We start from the raw sequence: 20555 nt of genomic DNA, 5'->3' as shown, positions 1-20555 counted from the left end.
TGAGCAAGGTGCTGAGATTTGGAGACAAAGGCACAGAGACCAATCATGCATAAAGACCACCCTTTTTTGGTCACAGGAAACAGTGTCTAATACATTTGGAAATGAATTTTCAGTCTACTGTGTTTGTGTGCAATGTTTTTGTTACCATGGTTAAAAATCATAACTTCATTTTTGACAATAAACTGCTAAGGAGTAAACTATGTAAATCCGGAGATTTTTGGAGAACTCCCATATGGCAAATGGGGACTCATGCTAAAGCTGCATTTGGTACTTCCAGAGCTAGTTTTGCCCTTCTGAAAATATGTTGATTAATCCTGCCAGAGGGAAAAAGAATTCAGGTCACAGCCTGGGCCAGACTGGCTGATTAAGTGCCAATTCCTGAGAATTCTTTCTCCATAGTATCTCTCTTCCTGGCTTCCTCCTTTGCCTTCCTGCCGCCTCTCTGCTACCTTTGGCCTTCACTTGCTCTCTGATTCAGAGCAAAAGAAGTTCACTGGAGTGTGGGCCCTGGTGCTCATATTGCTGCCTGGCTGACATGCAAACCACAGTAAGATGTAGGCATGGCCAGAACCGGAGTTCATCCCCCTGTGCCCAGTTCAATGCCCTGTCCCTGAGCCCCATGACTGCCTTTCGCAAGGCTCTTAACAACATTTTTCTACCCTGACAACTTCTATCTGTTTCTGAAGGCTGAAGAAAGTCCAGGTTAGCTGATGATTGATTTGGGTACTTATATTTAATAGTAAGATGCCTCTGTCTCTACCTATAGAGAAGCTGACACAATAGGTGGTTTCTGCTGATTTTTCTCTTAATTAGAAAAAAAGCCAGGGAAATTGTATTTTTGGTCTTACTCATAAAGTAGGCCTGCAGAGTTTTGGATTTTCTCCTATATCTCCAATTGATGAGCCCCTGTGGCTCAGAGGACCTGTTCACTGTCAGAACTGTCCACTGACAGAATCTGCTATTCTCTGAGTCCCACACCTTAGTGGCATGCTTGGATGACACATGCTTGCCATCCAGGGCCATTTACAGTGGTGATGCCTCAAACCACCCAAAAGGCAGAAGATAGGACTCTAAAGCTAATGTCCCTTAGCCTCTTTGTGAGGAATGACAGAAGCAAGAAGCTGACAGTACACTGTGTTATGCCACTTAATGGTTAAGAGCTAGGCTTTGCTAGGCGCATGCCTGTCAGTCCCAACACTTCCTAGCTTTGAGTTGCTTAATCCTCCCCTGCCTTGGATTTCTTCGTCTGTAGGATCTGGATCTGGATATCCCACACAGAAGGGTTGTATGGATCAAATAAGGCACTGAATATGGAAGGTGCTTTGAGCCAAAATGCTTTGTTTTTGTTTTGCAGTTAGAAAGATTTGGGAAAGTGTTGTGAAGAAGAATGACTACAGGCACACACAATCTACTAGCCTTCTGGAACACACAATACATTTTTTAGTCTCAAAGAGTAGTGGTAAATCAGGTTCACCAAACCAGGTTATCCCACAGTGGAAGTACTTTCCATTCCTCTATGCCATGAACAAATGAGTCCTTTTCCAACAAAAACACCCAAATGAACACATTACACTGAGAGTAGGTACAGGAAGAAGACTAATGAGCCATTTGTTTTTGCCATGCCTGTGGGATTAGCCACAAAATAACCATTGACCTCAAAAACATTCTCCCTACTACAAATAAGCAACACAATTCATGGCTCTCTATAAACATTCGCCATGATTTTATATATACTCTTTTAACCAAGCAGCAGAGAGTATGAGATTGCCGTACCAGGGTTTATAAATTAATGCTAATTATAATCATTATAGTATTAATAATAATAATGTTAATAATTGTAATGCCATTTCTACATTAATTAAAATGTTTATTTATAATAATTAATTTCATCACTTAATGTGCTAATACCTGATTTTTGGCAAAGTTTCTCCTGTATTTTAATCAATATTATTTTAATATATCTGCCTGCACAGTAAATGAGATTGAGTGTGTAAAGTCTCTACATAGTTCCTAGAACACAGTAAATACTCAAAACAAGGTGGTGATTTTGGTTGTCCTTGTTCATTTATGGACTAGTATACTAAATATTCTGATTTTTTAAGTATGTGAATTACAGTCAGGTCCTCAGAGTATAGAGAATTTTTTTATTATTATCTTCTGTTAGTCACCATACAGTACTTCATTAGTGTTCCATGATTCATTGTTTGCACATAACACCCAGTGCTCCATGAAATATATACCCTCCTTAATACCCGTCCCAGGTGAACCTATCCACCCACCGCAGCCTTCTAAAACCCTCAGTTTGTTTCCCGGAGTCCACAGATCCTTGTCTGTTTGCATGAATAATGTCTGTTTCTGTTCTTTCTTAATGATGACTGTCAGCGACATTGGGGAAGATTATTTTATAAGGTAAAAACATAATAATTCAAAAAAATAAGACAAAACCTAAATTGGCTCCCCCTCTCTTTAGGATAGATATTCAAACTCTTGGCATGGGTGTTTAGGTCAATGACTAATAACCACCAGATTATATTTTGAGAGACTTAGGAGATAAAATTTCACACAAAACAATTTTCAGATCAGTTTCTTCCAATAGTAATTTGGAGCTCTCTGCCTGCCCAGGACTAATTTATAAGTCTCAAAGTTACAAGTCCAGTATGTGGCCTAACCAGAGTGATAGCCAAGGCTTCTCCAGGAATATTTTTAAAGTCAACTTACCAAGGATAAATCCAAACACATTGGAATTTTAAGAGGCTTTAGGGGGGTGGAGGAAAACTTTTTTTTAAAACCGCAGAACGTACTCATGAATATTGACAAAAAATGGCCAGTCACTGAATACAAAGTCTGCCTGGTAAGACCATACCACCCAGGAAGGCAGTACAGTGTGGGCATCATGGAAAATTAAGACAATACCATGTTCCATAATTAAACACTAACTCTTCCGAAAAATTATTACAGCTAATGAATATAGTGCTCTGAGTATTTCTATATGCAGATAGGAGAAGCCAATTAAAATGTCTGGGCACAAAAACACCAGTGCCACCATTCTGCTTTGAATGCACATTATCACTGATTACCAAATTTCTGTGAAAAAACACTTAACACATTTTTGCTGTTTACTCACTTCCTTTCATTCCTTCTGCTCATAGGGGTCAAGCAAGCCCCAAAGCCATCAGGTGCTGGTAAAAATGTGTCCATGGACTCTACGCACTCCACCAAAAAACCAGGTAAGGAATAAGATACTGACTCCCTTACTTTGCTCTTCTCTGCTACTTGGACAGAAACTGCAGTGTCAAAAGTTGTAGCAAAAACAGCATCCTTACAGCTCTCAAAGAACCATGCCAACAGTACTCCTAGAGAAACATTCTAAAATAAAATATATTTTTTAGAATGTTTCTCTTAGAAGTACCCAAAGGTACCCTTTGGGGCACCTGGGTGGTTCAGTTGGTTAAGCATCCGACTCTTGGTTTTGACTCAGGTCATGATCTCATGGTTGTGAGATGGAGCCCTGCGTCGGGTGTCAGGTGTGGAGTCTGCTTAAGATTCTCTCGTTCTCAGCCCTTCCTCCACCCTGTGCATACTCACTCTCAATCTCTCCCCCCCAAAAAATTAAAAATATAAAATATTATCTTTGGGAAAATGGAAGTGCTCTAAGCACACATCAAATATTTACAAGAGCTTCTGATGGGGTACTAACTCAAGAATCACTTTGTATAATGTTCTGAAGGGTCACAATGGACAAGTTGCTGAAAAGCCACTTTGGGTTCTAGCTTTCACCATGTTCAAGTTTTGTTCTTGTGTAATTTACTACAATATCATTTTGCCTTATGGGATTTATGTTCTTAATTTAAGACTGTGTTCTATATAATAGGCCAAAATGATGAAGCTGGTGACTTGGAAAGGTTTGCATTAAGAATTCTATGCCATTTACAAGGTTGCTATGAAACCTACTCTGGTGTACTAACACCTGGGCTACAGATCCTTACTCTGTTATCCCACTCACTCCCCTGCACATGCCCAAATGTACCCTCGCTAGTCTCTCAAGGAGTACTTAAAGTCACAAGCCATTTTCCTAGACTGTCACTTTTGCTTCAAGATTTTTAACCAATATATATCATACAAAGAAAGAGGTGAATTTTTAAGCTGTAATACAAGACTTAAAATTTGGGTTAAGGTGGATTACTCTAGACACGTGTAGCCTTGCCAGCCTTTGTGCAAAGTATGAAAAGATGACTTGTGCATCGTATTAAAAGGTACCTCTTCCCTCTGCTCTTTAGGCAGACTCTGGTACAATGTGCCCTTCCTCTGAGTGGGCAGGCTTGCACCAGGGCTCACAGATGGATGAGCAGAGTGCATATTAAACTTCAGCTCCAACTCATGTATCCCTTGCCAAGGGCCCCTGTGCAATGCACAACTGTCCATATTGACCCTGCTCTCCACAGGCATAGGCTTATTGCTTCTGCTGTCAAGGCTGCTTTGTTGTAATCTTTTGGAAAGCATTTTTTCAGTTATAATGATATAGTAGATTTTGGTGGTGGGATGGAGCATCCACTAAAGGAGAAATTATATCCTTTAACAATTTAAAGCTAAAATGACTTTAGAAATTGTAGTCTGAAAATCAAAGGCAATGGGAGACAATGAAACTCAGAAATACTATTGTGCCTACAGAGAAACTAAAAATGTTAAATTCTCTACATCTGTTGAGTTTCAAAAGGCAAACAGACCTATAATTAGAGGATATTTTTCCACATGTTAATGGACTTCATTGTTCCTAGGTATATTACCAAAATTGATTTAGATGAATATCAGAATGTATTACTCATAGACACTTTTCTGTGGAATCTCTTCTCTATCATCCAATTGCTACTTACCAAATGTTATTTTTTAAAACCTGACATGTCTATGGAGCAAATCTTTATACCAGCTTTATCTGGAATATAATCTCGTAGCCGCAGTCCCAGGCACTCGCCGCCCTCACTTGCCACCTAGACCTGTGCCCCCACGAAGAAAACCTTTACCACCAAATAATGTCACTGGCAAGCCAGGAAGTGCAGGTATGTTGGTCATATACCTTCTCTCTCTGTGATGTTCATTTTCCTGGGCAACCACAAGCCCTTCTTGGCAGGCTAGGTTAGGCAACAGACTAGTCTTTGGAGCATGGGACACGTGCTTGTGTTGGCCCCCAAAACTGGACACTGGGAAGTCCAGTGGACCTTAGGCTTCTGCCCTGATTCTGGATGGGTGAGGTCCCAGAAACCATCCCTGTACCCCTAGGCCAGTTCGCTTCTTTTTATAATATAATTTTTTCAGTGTTCCAAGATTCATTGTTTATGCACCACACCCAGTGCTCCATGGAATATGTGCCCTCCTTAACACCCACCACCAGGCTCACCCAACCCACCATTCTCCTCCCCTCAAAAACCCTCAGTTTTTTTCCTCAGGGTCCACATCTCTCATGGTTTGTCTCCCCTTCTGCTTTCCCCCAATTCACTTTTCCTTTTTAAAGGTTGTGAGACAGAAGCTCACTCAGGCCTTTCAACAAGTGCATTCTTTTGAATGAGGTACGGTACATTGCCAATCTAGTAGGGGTAATGGAAAATGTGAGGTCCTGTCATCTCTTTATCATTATCTCCTAAAATGAAATCCTGTACCTTTTGCTGAAAGCCCCCCCTGTTCACCAGCCTTCATGCTGGCCCCAGTATTATGGTACTAGGGGAGACACCGAGGGATAAAACATTAGCAGCTCTACCTTGTGCAGCAGGGCAGGAATATATTGTAGAAGTCAACAGAACAGATGTTATAGTAAGCATCTTTTTCCTTCTTCTCCAGCCCGATCCATGCCTGCCAGTTACTCTCCAGGTCAAGCCATTCCATCTCCTTGAGAGCTTTCCTGTAAAACATCTTCCACCTAATCCCACTGCTCCATATGTAGTTCACCTGTTCTGCCCTTGCCTTCAACAACTACTTTCATCTTTTGACTTCCCTCTTGGCCACCAGACTTGCAACCTGACCATTTATCCCCTTCTCATCTCATTATTTTCCTAGTAAAAATCGTTCAGTGGGTCCTTGTCCCCTAAAAACAATGTCCAAATCTGTGGTATGGAAGGCCCTTCATGATCTGACCTTTCCTGTCCTTCCACAGTCAGCTCTCATGGCACCCCAAAGTATCTCAGCTCTCACCCCTTTAAATTAAACACACCAGGTAGTTTTGTGCTTCTCTGGCTTGGTTCTTCCTGCAACCTCTGCCTAGAATATAGCTCTCGTACCTCCCTGCTGATTATCTCACTTCTTTATTGGCACAACTTCTGTGAAGCCATTCCTGCCCTCCCCCCACCGACCCTGCATCTTTTTCCATAGACATTATTACTCTGTCTGTTTTCTTTCTCTGTGACTTTATCCAGTTTTTTCCACCATATCTATAATGCTTCAGTATATTTGGCTCACACATCTATTTCAATCAAAGACACTGGTTTTGTTTTCTCTCCAAGCCTGGCATATAGTGTAAGTGCTGAAAAATATTTATAGAATAAATGAGAACTTGGCAGTGCTCCTATAAAGCCTGACTACTTTGGCTCCACGTTATAGGAATCATTTTATCGGGCCAAGTAACATCTCCACCCTTGAGGGCCACACTCGGTCCTACGGAAGCCCCTTCAGAGAGAACAGAGACAGATGAAAAGCAACCAACAGCTCCTGCATCAGGAGAAGATCTTGGTTAGTATGTCATTCACTTCACACTGGATGCTTAGCTATGAAGTACTGAAAGATTTCAAGTTAGGGGGAAGTGTGTCTCAGTTCTGGATTATCTGCTTTGTTCAATTTTATGGTCAATATGAGTCTTTTTAAATTTTGAAATTATATTCATGTTCAAAGCTTTGAGATAGAATATGGTCCTTCCCTTCATAGAGAAGAAAGTACCCAAGTTTTTTAGAGACATCTTCCTGAAAAGATCTAGATTACTCAGTGCTTCTCACTAAATCAGATGTCATTATTATTGACATATCTTGGGATGACTGGCTCAGTCAGTAGAGGATGCCACTCATGCTCTACTGCCTGATCTCAGCTGATCACTGCCCTAATCTCAGGGTCATGAGTTCAAGCCTCACTTTGGGAATGAAACCAAATTAAAAAATAAGTCATACATATATTGATTTGTTACTGAGTATTGCCTACTTTAATCTTTAAATCATTTTTTAGTATACTCAGAACACCTGCAGCAGGACACAATTAAAGGCCATTTATTGTGGATAGTATGTATAATTATAATAAAGGAAATCAAGATCACAAGCAATTGACCAGGAGGCATATTAAATATTTAGAGTTCTTAATACTCTTTTATTTTATTAAGAAATTTTTTATATTTTGCTAAAATAATTTCTTATCTTTTGTTCACAGTTAATATAACTGACTTTAGCTCAAGTCCAACAAGAGAAACTGATCCTCTTGGGAAGCCCAGATTCAAAGGTATGTACCATCGGCTCCAAAGTCTCAATTTTGACAAAGCTGTCTTTGGTGCAACTATCAGTTAGCTTTTGCTGTGGAATAACTGCAAAATCTTAGTAGCATAGTCTAATAAGGATTTATTTCTCATGTGTCTCCAAGTCACCTGAGGGTCAGCTGATCTCAGCTGTGCTTGACTGGGTGGTTCTGCTTCTAGCAGCAGGTTCAGCTGGGCCTCCTGTGGCTTGGGCGTAGCTATACTCCACATTTTTTCATTCTGGTCCTGAGGATCAAGGACCAATAGTGACTCAGAAGGAGCCATTTTGGTGACAATACAAAGTCAAGGGTGGTGAGTTCAAAAGCACAACAGCATTTCAAGTTCCCCCTTGTTTTAAACCTGACACTATCCATTGGCCAAAGTCACATAGCCAACCTCAAATCGAAAACTGGAGAAGTATACTCCTTCCATGCACACAGAAAATATTTTTGAACAGTATCAAATCAACCATAATAAGAGAGCAATGATATAGAGCCCAGTATTTTCTTTTGTAATATTTTTTTCTGAAGTGTAGAATTTGATAAATCTTAACATACATATACACCCATGAATCTATCATCACAATATATGACACTCCAAGAATGTAATCATGTACTTTTACAATTCTTCCATTTCATTCCTCCACCAAATCTCTAGTTCCTAGAAAAACACAGATATGCTTTATTATAAATATGTATGCATTGCATGGATTTTTATGTACATGAAAAAATACAGTAGGAACTTTTTTTGGTCTGGTTTCTTTCAGCATAATTATTTTAAGATTCATCCATGTTGCAACATGTATCAATAGATCATTTCTTTTATTGCTGACTGATATTCTGCTTTATGGATATATAAGTATTTATTAAACCTGTTTATGACATTTGGGCTTTTTCTAATTTTTTTACATTGCCAGTAAAGCTGCTGTGTGTGAGTGTTTGTATAGGTATATGCCTTCATTCCTTTTGGATGAATGCCTACAAGAGCAGTGGCTAGACTATAACATTTTAAGAAACTATAGATTCTTTCCACAGTAGTTGTGCTGTTAACCTTTCTGTCAGCAGTGTATGAGACTTCCAGTTCCTCCACATCTTTACCAACACTTATGTGGTATTTTGAATTTCAGTCATTTTAACAGGTGTGTAGTGGTATCTGATTATGGTTTTACTTTGCATACCTCTAATGACTAAGGATGCTGAGCCACCTGTTTTGGTGTGCCTGTTCAAATTTTTTGTCCATTTTTTAAAAAATATTTTATTTATTTGACAGACAGAGATCACAAGTAGGCAGAGAAGCAGGCAGAGAGAGAAGAGGAAGCAGAATCCCTGCTGAGCAGAGAGCCTGATGTGAGGCTTGATCCCAGTACACTGAGATCATGACCTGAGCCAAAGGCAGAGGCTTTAACCCACTGAGCCACACAGATGCCCTTTTTTTGTCCATTTTTTATGGTACTGCTTATTTTCTTATTGTTGAGTTTCAGAGTTTTAAAAGGCTTATTTATTTTAAAGAGAGGAGAGAGTGGAAGAGTGCATGCATGAGCAGGGGGAGGGTCAGAGGGAGAAGAAGAGAATCCTCAAGTAGACTTCTCACTGAGTGCAGAGCCCAATGCAGGGCCTGATCCCAGGACCCCTAGATCATGACCTATGTGGAAATCAAGAATTTAATGTTTAATTGACTGAGCCACCCAGGCTACCTAAGATTCTTTGTATTTTTTTGGTAGAAGAACTTTTTCAGATACATGCTTTGCAGATTTTTTTCTCCTAGTATGTGACTTCTGTTTTTTAATTTTAATGAATCTCAGTTTATTAATTTGGTTTTTATATACACTGTATTTTTGGTGTTATATTTAAGAAACCATTGACCAACCAGAGGTCACAAAGACCCTTTGTTTCCCTTTAGACGTTTCTCTGCTGTTTTTTAGATATTTTTTACTTTTACATTTAGGTCTACAATCCATACTGTGTAAAATTTTGTATATGATACAAGATGTGAAACAAATCAGTTACCTTGCTTGAGGATATAAAATTGTTCCAGCATCATTTGCTGAAAAAAACTACTTTTTCCACTGAATTTCATTTCTGCCTTTGTCAAAAATGAATTGTCTACATATATGAAGAAATGTTTTAGCTCCCTGGTCTGTTCCATTGATCTATTTATCTGCCTTTACATCAATACCACCATGTTTGTATTATTGTGGTATTGGTATTGTATTGATGATTCTGGGTACTCTATATCTACGTCTGAATTTTAGAATCAGCTTTTCAATGTCTTAAAAGTAGCCTGGTTATATTTTTATTAGAATTTTATTATATTAGAGTTGCATGGGACAGTTGGGAAAAATTGACAGCCATACCATGGTTAAGTCTTTCTACCTATGAACAATGGTATATTTTACAATTTATTTAAGTCTTCAATTATTCTCACCAGTGTTTTTTAGTTTTCAGTGTACATAAAACCATAAAAATAGTATTTTATTTAAATTTATAATTATTCATTGCTAATATGTAGAAAAATTAATTTTTATATAATGATCTTATGTCCTGAAACCTTGTAAAACTCAGTACCTTTCATGTAGATCCATTAGATTTTCTACATACAGAATCATGTCATCTGAGAGTAAAGTTTTACTTTCTTTTTAACTTGGGGGGCTTTTTTCATGACTTATAATACTAGCAAAACCTTCCAGTAAAATGCTGAATAGTTACAGTGAGGTTGGGTATCCCTTTACTTATTCCTGATTTTATGGAAAAAGCATCCTCTCACCTGAATGTAATTAAGAATGATGTTACCTCATAGGTTTTTCATAGATGCCCTTTATTGTACTGAGAAAATTCCCTTCTATGTCTACTTTGGTGGTTATCTGAAATGAGTGCTAGATTATGTCTAATGATTTTTCTGCCTTTATAAGCCGCTGCCTTCGGCTCAGGTCATGATCTCAGGGTCCTGGGATCAAGTCCCGCATCGGGCTCTCTGCTCAGCAGGGAGTCTGCTTCCTCCTCTCTGCCTCTCTGCCTACTTGTGATCTCTCTCTGTCAAATAAATAAATAAAATCTTTTAAAAAATGAACATTTTTTAATTAGTTTCTTAATATAATGAAGTAGTTGGTTTTAAATTTTCAACTCTTCATTCCAGGGACAAACTCCACTAGGTTACAATGTATTCTCATTTTAATATGTTGTTAGATTTAATTTGGTAAAATTTTGTTTAGAATTGTATTCAGTGAAGAATATTGGTCTGTAGTTTTCTTTTTTGTAATGTCTAGGTAAAGTTTTAGTTTCAGAATAATGCTGAACTCTCCTCAGTTTCAGAGTTTCAGAATTGGGATTGCTTCTTCCATAATTGTTTAATAGGGAAGAAGAGTATTTTTTCTTCCCTAGTAAGTTTTTGGTAATTTTTATCTTCAATTTATTAGTCCATTTCATCCAAGTTGTCAAATATGTTGACATAAAGTTGTCCTTAATATTCTTTTATTATTTTAATATCTGTAGAGTCTTTAGTGATGTCGAGTCTCTCATTCCTGTTATTGATAATGTGTAAGTTTTCTCTTTTACCTGATTAGTCTGGTTGTAGTTTTATTATTATTTTTTTATCTGAAAAAGTTGACTTTTTGTTTCATTGATTTTGTCTACTTACTTTGATCTTTATTCATTTTTTCTGCCTAATGTGGTTTAATTTACTCTGAAAGTAAAATGTGTGTTCTTTGATTTGATTCATCTCTTCCTGAATATGAAATTTACTGCTACAAAATTTCCCCTAGATATTATTTAAGCAGCATCCAAAAATTATTGTTATATTGTATATTCATGTTTACTCTATTCAGAATATTTTTAATTTCCTTTTGATTTATTCTTTGACTCACTGATTATTTAGAAGTATAAAATTTAATTTCTAAGTATTTTGAGATTTTCTAGAGATTATTCTGTTACTGATTTCCAATGTAATTCCATTGTTATCACATGCTCTATAAGATATTTAAATCCTTTTAAATTTATTGAGACATTTTTATGACCCAGAATATGGTCTATCTCGGTGTATGTTCTGTGTGTACTTGAAAAGAATGTGTATGCTGTTATTCCTTTTTTTTTTTTTTTTTTGTATTCTGTTATTCTTAAGAGGAATGTTGTATTTGTTTGCTAGGGCTTCCATAACAAAATGCCACAAAGGTGGTGGTTTAAACAACTAAAATTTATTTTCTCACCGTTCTGGAAGCCAAAAGTCTGAACAAGGTATCATCAGATTTGAGTTCTTTTGAGCTCTCTCTCCTTGATTGAAGATGGCCACCTTCTCACTATGTCGTCATATAGCCTTTCCTCTGGATGCACACATCCTTGTCTTTTCCTCTTATTAAGGACACCAGTCACAATGGATTAGAATCCCACCCCTATGACCTCATTTAATTTCATTTACTTTTCTAAAGACCCTAACTCCAAATAGTCACATTGGGAGTTAGGGCTTCAACATAAAAATTTGGGGGAAATAATTTACATAGCCAGTATTATATAGATGTCAATTAGGTCCAGTTGTTTAGTTTTACTGTGCAATTCTTTTATATCTGTGGTAATTTTCTATCTACTTGTTCTATCAATTAAAGACAGAAGAAATTGAAATCTCTGACTATAATTGTGAATTCATTTCTACTTACATTTCTATCAGTTTTGCTACATTTATATTAAAGGTCTGCATTATATACAGTTAAATCATATTATATTAAAATTAATTAATAATTAATATAATTAATTTTAATAATAAAATTGATAATTAAAATAATAATTAATAATAAATATTAATTATTTATGTAATGTTAATTATTAATAATAATAAAATAATTAAAATTATTATATATATTAAAATTTATTATATATACTTAAATTGCTTAGGGTTCTAAGAAACTGATCAATTGATCCTTTTTCATTATAAAATTATCTTTTCTGTTTATGGTAATACTATTTGCTCTGAAATCTAATTAGTTAATATTGCATATCCACTCAAGCTTTCTTTTGATAAGTGTTACCATCTATCTCTTCTTCCCATCCTTTTGGTCTTAATCTGTTAGTCTCTCTATATTTAAAGTGTGTTTCTCATAGGTATCATATAGTTGGTTCTTGCTTTGTTATCCTATCAAATAATCCCTTCATTTTATTTTGTTTAGAACCTTATACTTAACATGACCAACGATATAGTTAGGTTTAAACTATCTCATCTTGCTATTTGTTTTTAGTTTGTCTCCTCTATCCTTTGTTCCCTTTTTCCTCTTTTCCAGCCTTCCTTTAGATTTTTTCTTCAGCTGAAGTGTAGTTGACACACAATGTTACCTTAGTTTCAGGTGGGCCGACATAGTGATTCAACTTTTCTATATATTATGCTATGTTCACTACAATTGTAGTTACTGTTGTCACCATATATTATAATAATATTATTGACTATATTCCCAATGCTGGACTTTTTATCCCTATTTTGTATTCATTCCATACTGGAGGCCTGTATCTCCCATTCCCCTTCATCCATTTTTGCCTATCCTCCTACCCTCTGGCAACCATAAGTTTGTTTTCTGTGTTTATGGATTTGTTTCTGCTTTTTGTTTGTTCACTTGTGTGGATTTTTTTTCTAGATTATACATATAAGTAAAATACAGTAGTTATCTTTCTCAGTCTGACTTACTTCACTTAGCATAATATCCTCTAGGTCTATCTTTGTTGTTACAAACGACAGTCTCATTCTTTTTTATGGCTGAGCAATATTCCATTATATATATGTACCATTTTTCTTTATCCATTCATTTGTCAATGGACACTGGGGTTATCCCCATATCTTAGCTATTGTAAATAATGTTGCAATAAACACAGGGTTGCATATATCTTTTCAAATTAGTGCTTTCATCTTCCTTGGGTAAATACCTAGTAGTAGAATTACTGGATCATATGGTATTTCTGTTTTTCATTTTTTGAGGCACTTCATACTGTTTTCCACAGTGGCTGCACAAATCTATAGTCCCACCAGTAGGACACAACTGTTTTCTCCATATTCTCCAACACTTAGTATTTCTTGTTTTTTTGACTCCAGCTATTCTGACAGGTGTAGGGTGATATCTCATTATAGTTTAGATTTGCATTTCCCTGATGATTAGTGTTGTTGAACATCTTTTCATGTGTCTGTTGGCCACTTGAATGTCTTCCTTTGCAAAAATATGTCATGTGTCCATTTTTTAATTGGAGTATTTGTGGGTTTTGGTGTCAAGGTGTATAAATTCTTTACATATTTTGAATATTAAACCCTTATCAGATATATCATTTGCAAGTATCTTCTCTCTTTCAGTAGGTTGCCTTTTTGTTTTGTTGATAATTTCTTTTGGTGTGTGAAAGCTTTTTACTTTGATGTAGTCCTGATTGTCTTTGTTTTTGTTTAACTTGCCTGAGGAAATATATCTAGAAAAATGTTGCTAAGGCCGATGTCAAAGAAATTACTGCCTATGTTTTCTTCCAGGAGTTTTGTGGTTTCATATCTCAATTTTAAATTTTTAATCGACTTTGAGTTTATTTTTTGTGTATGGTATAAACAAGTGGTCCAGGTTCATTCTTTTGCATGTAGCTGTCTAGTTTGCCCAGCACCATTTATTGAAGAGACTGTCTTCCCTATTGCGTATTCTTACTTCTACAACTTCACAAATAGTGCAAGAACTTTACCTTAGTATGGCAAATATTCTCTCCTCCTGGCCTATCATTGTTAAACATTTTACTTTCACATGTTAATATATCACACTAAATTGTTATTTTTTATGCTTAAATGGTAAATTATCTTTTAGAAAGAAATAATAAAATTATTGTACCTACCTACATATATAGTTACTATTCTCAGTGCTCTTTATCCCTTTGTGTGGATTTATATTTCCATCTGGTATCATTTTCCTTCTGCCTGAATGTCCTTTAATCTTTCTTTTAGTGTGGGGCTGTCTGTTGGTTTTGAATTCTGTTGAATTTTGAAGGTATCATTAGATTTGAGTTCTTTTGAGCCCTCTCTCCTTGATTGAAGATGACCACCTTCTCACTATGTCCTCTCACTATATCCTATTTCACTTTTCTTAAAAAAGGATATTTCCACTAGTTATAGAATTCTAGATGATGAGGTTTTTTCCCCAGTGTTTAGAGACGTTGCTTTTCTGTCCTCTCACTCTCATTCTTTCCATTGAGAGATCTGCCATAATCCTTATCTTTGTTATTCTATATATGATCTGTCTTTTATGCCTCCTTTAAAAATTTGTCTCTTTTTACCATTGGTTTTGTGAAACTTAATTATATTAGTATAGTTTCTTCATGATTGTTGTGCTTAGGTTTCTTTGTACTTTTTTGGATTTGTGGGTTTAGAGGTTTTATCAAATTTGGACATTTTTCACCATTATTTCTTTGAATATTTTTTCTGCCTCTTTTCTACTCAGATATTAAAATTATGTGTATATTATACTGCCTGAAATTGTGCCACAACTCAATGATGCTCTGTTCATTATTTTTAATTCTTTTTTCTCTCCACTTTTATTTTGGGTAGTTTTTATTGCTATGTCTTCAAGGTCACTAAACTTTTTCTGCAATATCATTTCTATACTACTATCATCCTATGTGGTTTCCATCTTATACATTTTAGTTTTCACCTCTAGAAATTTGATTTCAGTCTTGTTTATATCTCTTTTTTTATCGCATACATTACAATAATGTATAATAATGACAATAATGTTTTTATTGTCCTTGTTTGACGACTAACATCCATGCAAGTTCTAGATTGATTTCCACAGTTTATTTTTCTCCTCATTATGGGTATTATTTTCCTGTTATTTCACGTTGGTGTGCTGGATTTTTTTTTTTTAAATCTAAAGTATTCTTGAATTTCATCCTGGACATATTTAAATTACTTGAAACCACTTGACCCTTTTGAGTCTGGCTTTTAAGATTTACTAGGTTAGACCAGAACTCTGTTTAGTGTAGGGCTAATTATTCACCACTTCTAAAGCAACACCCTCTCAAGTACTCTTTCCACTGCCCCATAAATTATGCAATTTAAAACATGCTCAGGGGGACCAAATTACTTTTGGATATTAGCATAAGATAAACCTATTTAGAAAATTAAACCAGCTACAACATCTAAATCATGTTTCTCAGAGACAGGAATTCTAAATTTTCACAAGTTTGAACAATGCACAGCACTGCCTTCATCTATCTGTTTATAATGTGAGACCGAATGTCTTCATACAGATAAATAGATTTGAGTTTACCTCCACCTTCTGTACACGCTCAAACAAGGCTAAATCTCAGAGTCCTTTCTCTCTTAGGTCCTCATGTGCGATACATCCAAAAACCTGAAAACAGGCCCTGCTCCATCACTGATTCTGTCAAACGGTTCCCCAAAGAGGATGCTACTGAAGGGAATGCCACCAGCCCACCGCAGAACCCACCTACCAACCTCACTGTGGTCACTGTGGAAGGGTGTCCCTCATTTGTCATCCTGGACTGGGATAAGCCACTAAATGATACCGTCACTGGTAAGATACTTTGGTGGGAAGCATTGATATGTGAATGTGGTACCTGGGTCAAACTATGTCCTATAAGGTATATCTCAGGTGTAGTGAGTTGTAGCAGAGCTGTATTGCCAGAAGTGTCATTGATGGGAAAAGATCATCTATGTCCTCATTATGGGCTTTCTGTTCATTTAATCTCTTTAGGTTACATTCCTTCCATCTCCCCTCAGAACTCTTTTTCATTGTATAAAGATAGATCTGATCTTTCCATTATCAAGAAAACAACAAATGACATAGAAGTTGGCAGTGCTGATGATATTTACACCAGTTTGCATTTCACAAAACTAATTCCTAGATTGACCTAGAAGTTTCCAGTGGGTTGAAAGTTATTCAGTTATTTTAGGAGAAATTTTTTTTAGAATTCTAATCCTGGTCATTTTTCCACTCACCTCAGAAAATTTTAGTCTGCTATCACTCACCTAATCCCTCTAAAAGTGACTGTGAAAAATAAGAAGGGAGTCATTATTTGAATTTATTATATGGGAATTTATTTCTTCATAGTGAACAGGTTAGTCAAACTAGAGAGGAGGGAGAAAAGATGAAGAGGCTGAATCAGCTAGAGGAATATACCCAATAGGGGGATTATACAGAGCTCCTGCCGTCCATGTCCTACTATGCTTGGACAGGTAGACAGGGTCTAGAGGGCCCCACTAAGAGGCTGTCAGGATGGAGAAAGGAAAGTACATAGGGCAAGTTGGGAGTGGGAGATTCAGCATCTGACAAGTTTTCTGTGAATAAAGAAGAAAACAGCAGTTATTCTCCTCAGACAAAACTGTTTGGTCTGGGAAACTTTTGTTGAAACAGCCTATTTTGCTTAACTGGGCTTTTTTTATTTAACCATATTTTGTGAATTTCATTTTTCATGAAGGCCTTGCCTTTGTTTTGAGAAAGAATCAGCCATTGCTCATATTTCCTGGGGATTTGCCTAGTCCTGCTTCTTCACTTGGGACTATGCCAGTAGGCGCTACCATCCCAATATCTAAAAAACAATCTCTTGAGTATTGACTATCTCATGGATCAAAAAGTCAAAATTCCCAATTCATGTAGTATACTAATAAGGATTTCTCATGACAGACTGAAACTTAGTTATTATAGAACCATAGAAACCATAAAATTTCATTAGTCTTAAAGATGTGGGACTTCAAGGTGGAATTTGTTAATATATCTAATAATCCAATACATCTAATACATATTCCCTTTGGTGTCTCAATATCTGATTTAACTTTTTAAGAGCAAAAGGATTTTCCTTTCTGGTTCATCATGTAACTTTTTTTTCATTGTAGAAACTTGTAATCTCCAAAAAATAATGAATAGAGTGTACTTTCTCTATCTAACCAATTACATTTGTAACATTGTTACTAAATGTTAATGGGCTGCTTAAGATCCTTCATAAGATACTGGACTTGATAAACAATTTTCATGGAAATGGACTATATCTCTTTAGCTGCAATATTTTCTAGATGGAAATAAGTCCATATTTAATCATAACCTAGTGTATATTTAAATGTTGGACCATATATCCTAACAGTCTATTCTACTTTTTTGCACTGTTTATTTTTAGTGTTTTATTATTTTATTAAATACCACTTGATTTCAAATGTAATCTTTTAGAAACCAGCAGATCAGGTAATGCAGAGGTTAATTCTCTCAAATCACTGGAAATTGTTTCATAAGAAAGGATTGAGAACGATTGCAAAAAGAGAGTGAAACATATTCTTTATTCCCTGAGTTGGCTTCTGTCAGTAATCTGTCTTTTAATTGACAGGAATGTATTACCTCTAATAAATACATCCAAATTTAGTTGCTTCTACATGTCCCTTCTACATTAAGGTAAAAATAGATACACCTAAGAAATTGGTCATAGCCTGGGTCCTTTAAGTTAGTTATGACGTGGTGCTTTGTGATATGCCAAGAGCATAGCAACATAGATTTAAGTCCCAGACTGGCTGTGTTCTATATATGCAAATTGAGTATGCAATTAACCTCTTTGCTTTAGTTTCCTTATTTGTAATAACAATAATAATTCCCACTGTTATCTCCTTATGAGGATAATTTTTTAGAGAGGGAGGAGGAAAGGGCAGAAGGAGAGAAAGAATCTTTTTTAAAAGTTTTATTTATTTATCTATCTATTTATTTATTTATTTTAGGGAGAGAGCTTGAGCTGGGGGAGGAGCAGAAGGGAGGGAGAGTGTAGGGGGGTGGGTGAGCGGTAGGGAAGAATCTCAAGCGGACTCTTTGCTGAGCATGAAGCCCAATTGGGGGCTCAATCACACAACCCTAAGATCATGACCTGAGCCAAAACCAGGAGTTGGATGCCTGACCAACTGAGCCATCATGCACCCCCGATGAGGATAAAATTAAACAATGTAAATGTGTGCCAGAGTCAGAAGCTGTTAAATTAATGTTTGTCAGTAGCAGCATTAGTAGGACTGGTAAAAACAGTGTCACCATTATTATTTTCATGCTCTGTTTTCATGGCCAGACTCTAATTTTCCAATCTTTATAATAAATGGGATTTTTTCTGTTAAGTAAATTTTCTCTTAATAGGGCAGTAATACCCTCTGAGGGGATAAAATACCAATTATTCAGTGCTAGTTTTTTATAGATACTTTATATCTTTACTGTTAAGGAATTTATAAATCCCATATTTTAATTTTTTCCATATTTTAAAGTAAGAAATATGGACACATACTAAGTGGTTATCTTTGCCTTCTGAAATATACTCAGAATATGGCTCTAGATATTCATTCTAAACATTAATATTCCATTTTTATGGTGTTGGTGGACTTACAAAAAAAGTTATGATTGCTTTAAAGCATTGCAAATGAAGATTTTGTAAACCTTCATTACAAAACCCAAGAAAATACATTCAAAAGCCAGAATTCTGAGAGAAATTCTAAATGTATTTTTATGAAGGTAAATTCTATATCCATTTTGAAAACTTGGATCTTTCAGGATAAAAATAGTATTAAATAAGCATTTAAAAATGAGTCAAAAGAGGAGTGCCTGGGTGGCTCAGTCGATTAAGCATCTGCCTTTGGCTCAGGTCATGATCTCAAGGTTCTGGAATCAAGCCTCACATCAGAGAGGCTACTTCTCCCTTCCCTCTGCCTGCCACTCCCCTTGTTTGTGTTCTCTCTCCCTCTCTCTCTCCCTCTCTCTCTCTCTCTCTCTATATATATATATATATATCTGTCAAGTAAATAAATAAAATCTTTTAAAACAAAATGAGTCAAAAGAAAATTAGAGAAGATATGTGGTAAGAGTTTCTAGTACTAAGAGCCTGGGGTAATCTTAAAAAGAATATTACACAGTCAATGAGAAGTATCCTAAGCCTAAGATGTTTTTTGAAAGTGGTTGCTTTCATGCATAGTCAACTGGAGTGTGATATAATTTTTTCTTTGGGTGACTAAGAAGCACTTGAATCTTTCCAATTGGCATCTTTCCAACTTTTGTATCTTTCTGGTTTTTGTATCAAAACACAGCTCAGGGATAATAAAAGCAATAGCAATAATAGGTACCATCTGTTGAAAAAAAAACATGCAAAATACTATTAAGCACTTTGCATATATTCCTAATTTAATCCCCACAAACAATACTATGAAGAGATCTTATTGACATTTTTTTTAAAATTTTTTTATAAACATATATTTTTATCCCCAGGGGTACAGGTCTGTGAATCACCAGGTTTACACACTTCACAGCACTCACCAAAGCACATACCCTCCCCAATGTCCATAATCCCACCCCCTTCTCCCAAACCCCCTCCCCCCAGCAACCCTCAGTTTGTTTTGTGAGATTAAGAGAGATGGGATTGGGAGGGAGACAAACCATAAGTGACTCTTAATCTCTTATTGACATTTTATAGATGAAAAAACAGACTGAGATCAAGGCAAGTGACTTGGTCTGTTTCTTTTCATTGAGTCATAGCATCTCCCTTTTTTTTTTTTTTTTCCAGGAGGGAACTAACTAGCCTGCCCCATGCCCTTTAATAGAAAAGTCATGAGTGTTTTGGGTCCTTTGTATCAGAAACACATCTAAACGTGTATCCAACGAGCAGTTTCCATTTTTTAAAAAAAAAGATCAATTTTACTTACATTTTGATTACTCCCATCTTTTTCTAGTAAATATTGCTTCACAACTGAGAAAAAGATATAAAATGGATATATTTGAATTCAGGGCCCTACCCTTCCCTCCCTTTCCACCCTCTGTAAGAACAAAGAGCCAGCTGAGAGATGGATTGGGAATAGAAGAGTCTGAGAAAGGAATACCAAATACTAGCTATTATTCCTTTGGTAGCTCTGTTAATGTGTCCAGTACAATGGCCATTGTCTTCTGGTTTAATTTTGTGAGTTTTTGGAATAATGGTCATACGAAATTATTAGAAAGAGCTATCCTCCTTTTTTGATTTTTAAAATATACCATTAAAACTCCTTCCCAAATTGAAATTGATTATGTCTTCCCGAGTCTTTCATAATGTTCGTTTTATTTCCAGTCTCCATCTCCCATCTTTGGTCT

At 36.1% G+C, this 20555-nt stretch overlaps 1 protein-coding gene and 1 long non-coding RNA gene across 34 annotated transcripts in view; one reads left to right on the top strand and one right to left on the bottom strand.

Moving 5' to 3' along the window:
* Positions 1-20555, top strand: part of ABI3BP (ABI family member 3 binding protein) — a 258099-nt gene that overhangs the window by 213047 nt on the left and 24497 nt on the right. For all 33 annotated transcript variants that reach the window (XM_082695526.1, XM_082695525.1, XM_082695527.1 and 30 more), the window contains 5 exons: positions 3150-3227; positions 4950-5054; positions 6586-6714; positions 7396-7464; positions 15792-16001. In XM_082695526.1, the coding sequence (XP_082551652.1) occupies positions 3150-3227; positions 4950-5054; positions 6586-6714; positions 7396-7464; positions 15792-16001 (591 nt within the window). The remainder of the gene's footprint in view (positions 1-3149; positions 3228-4949; positions 5055-6585; positions 6715-7395; positions 7465-15791; positions 16002-20555) is intronic.
* On the bottom strand, positions 16503-20184 carry LOC309846715. The gene is made up of 2 exons (XR_014302084.1): positions 20135-20184; positions 16503-16765 (listed from the first exon to the last, which is right to left on the bottom strand). It is a non-coding gene; the product is annotated as an uncharacterized lncRNA (long non-coding RNA).

Source organism: Mustela nivalis (genome assembly GCF_964662115.1).
Source record: "Mustela nivalis genome assembly, chromosome: 1".
NCBI classification, from domain to species: domain Eukaryota; kingdom Metazoa; phylum Chordata; class Mammalia; order Carnivora; family Mustelidae; genus Mustela; species Mustela nivalis.
The sequence above is the reverse complement of the archived record's forward strand: the minus strand, read 5'-3'. Positions and strand labels throughout refer to the sequence as shown.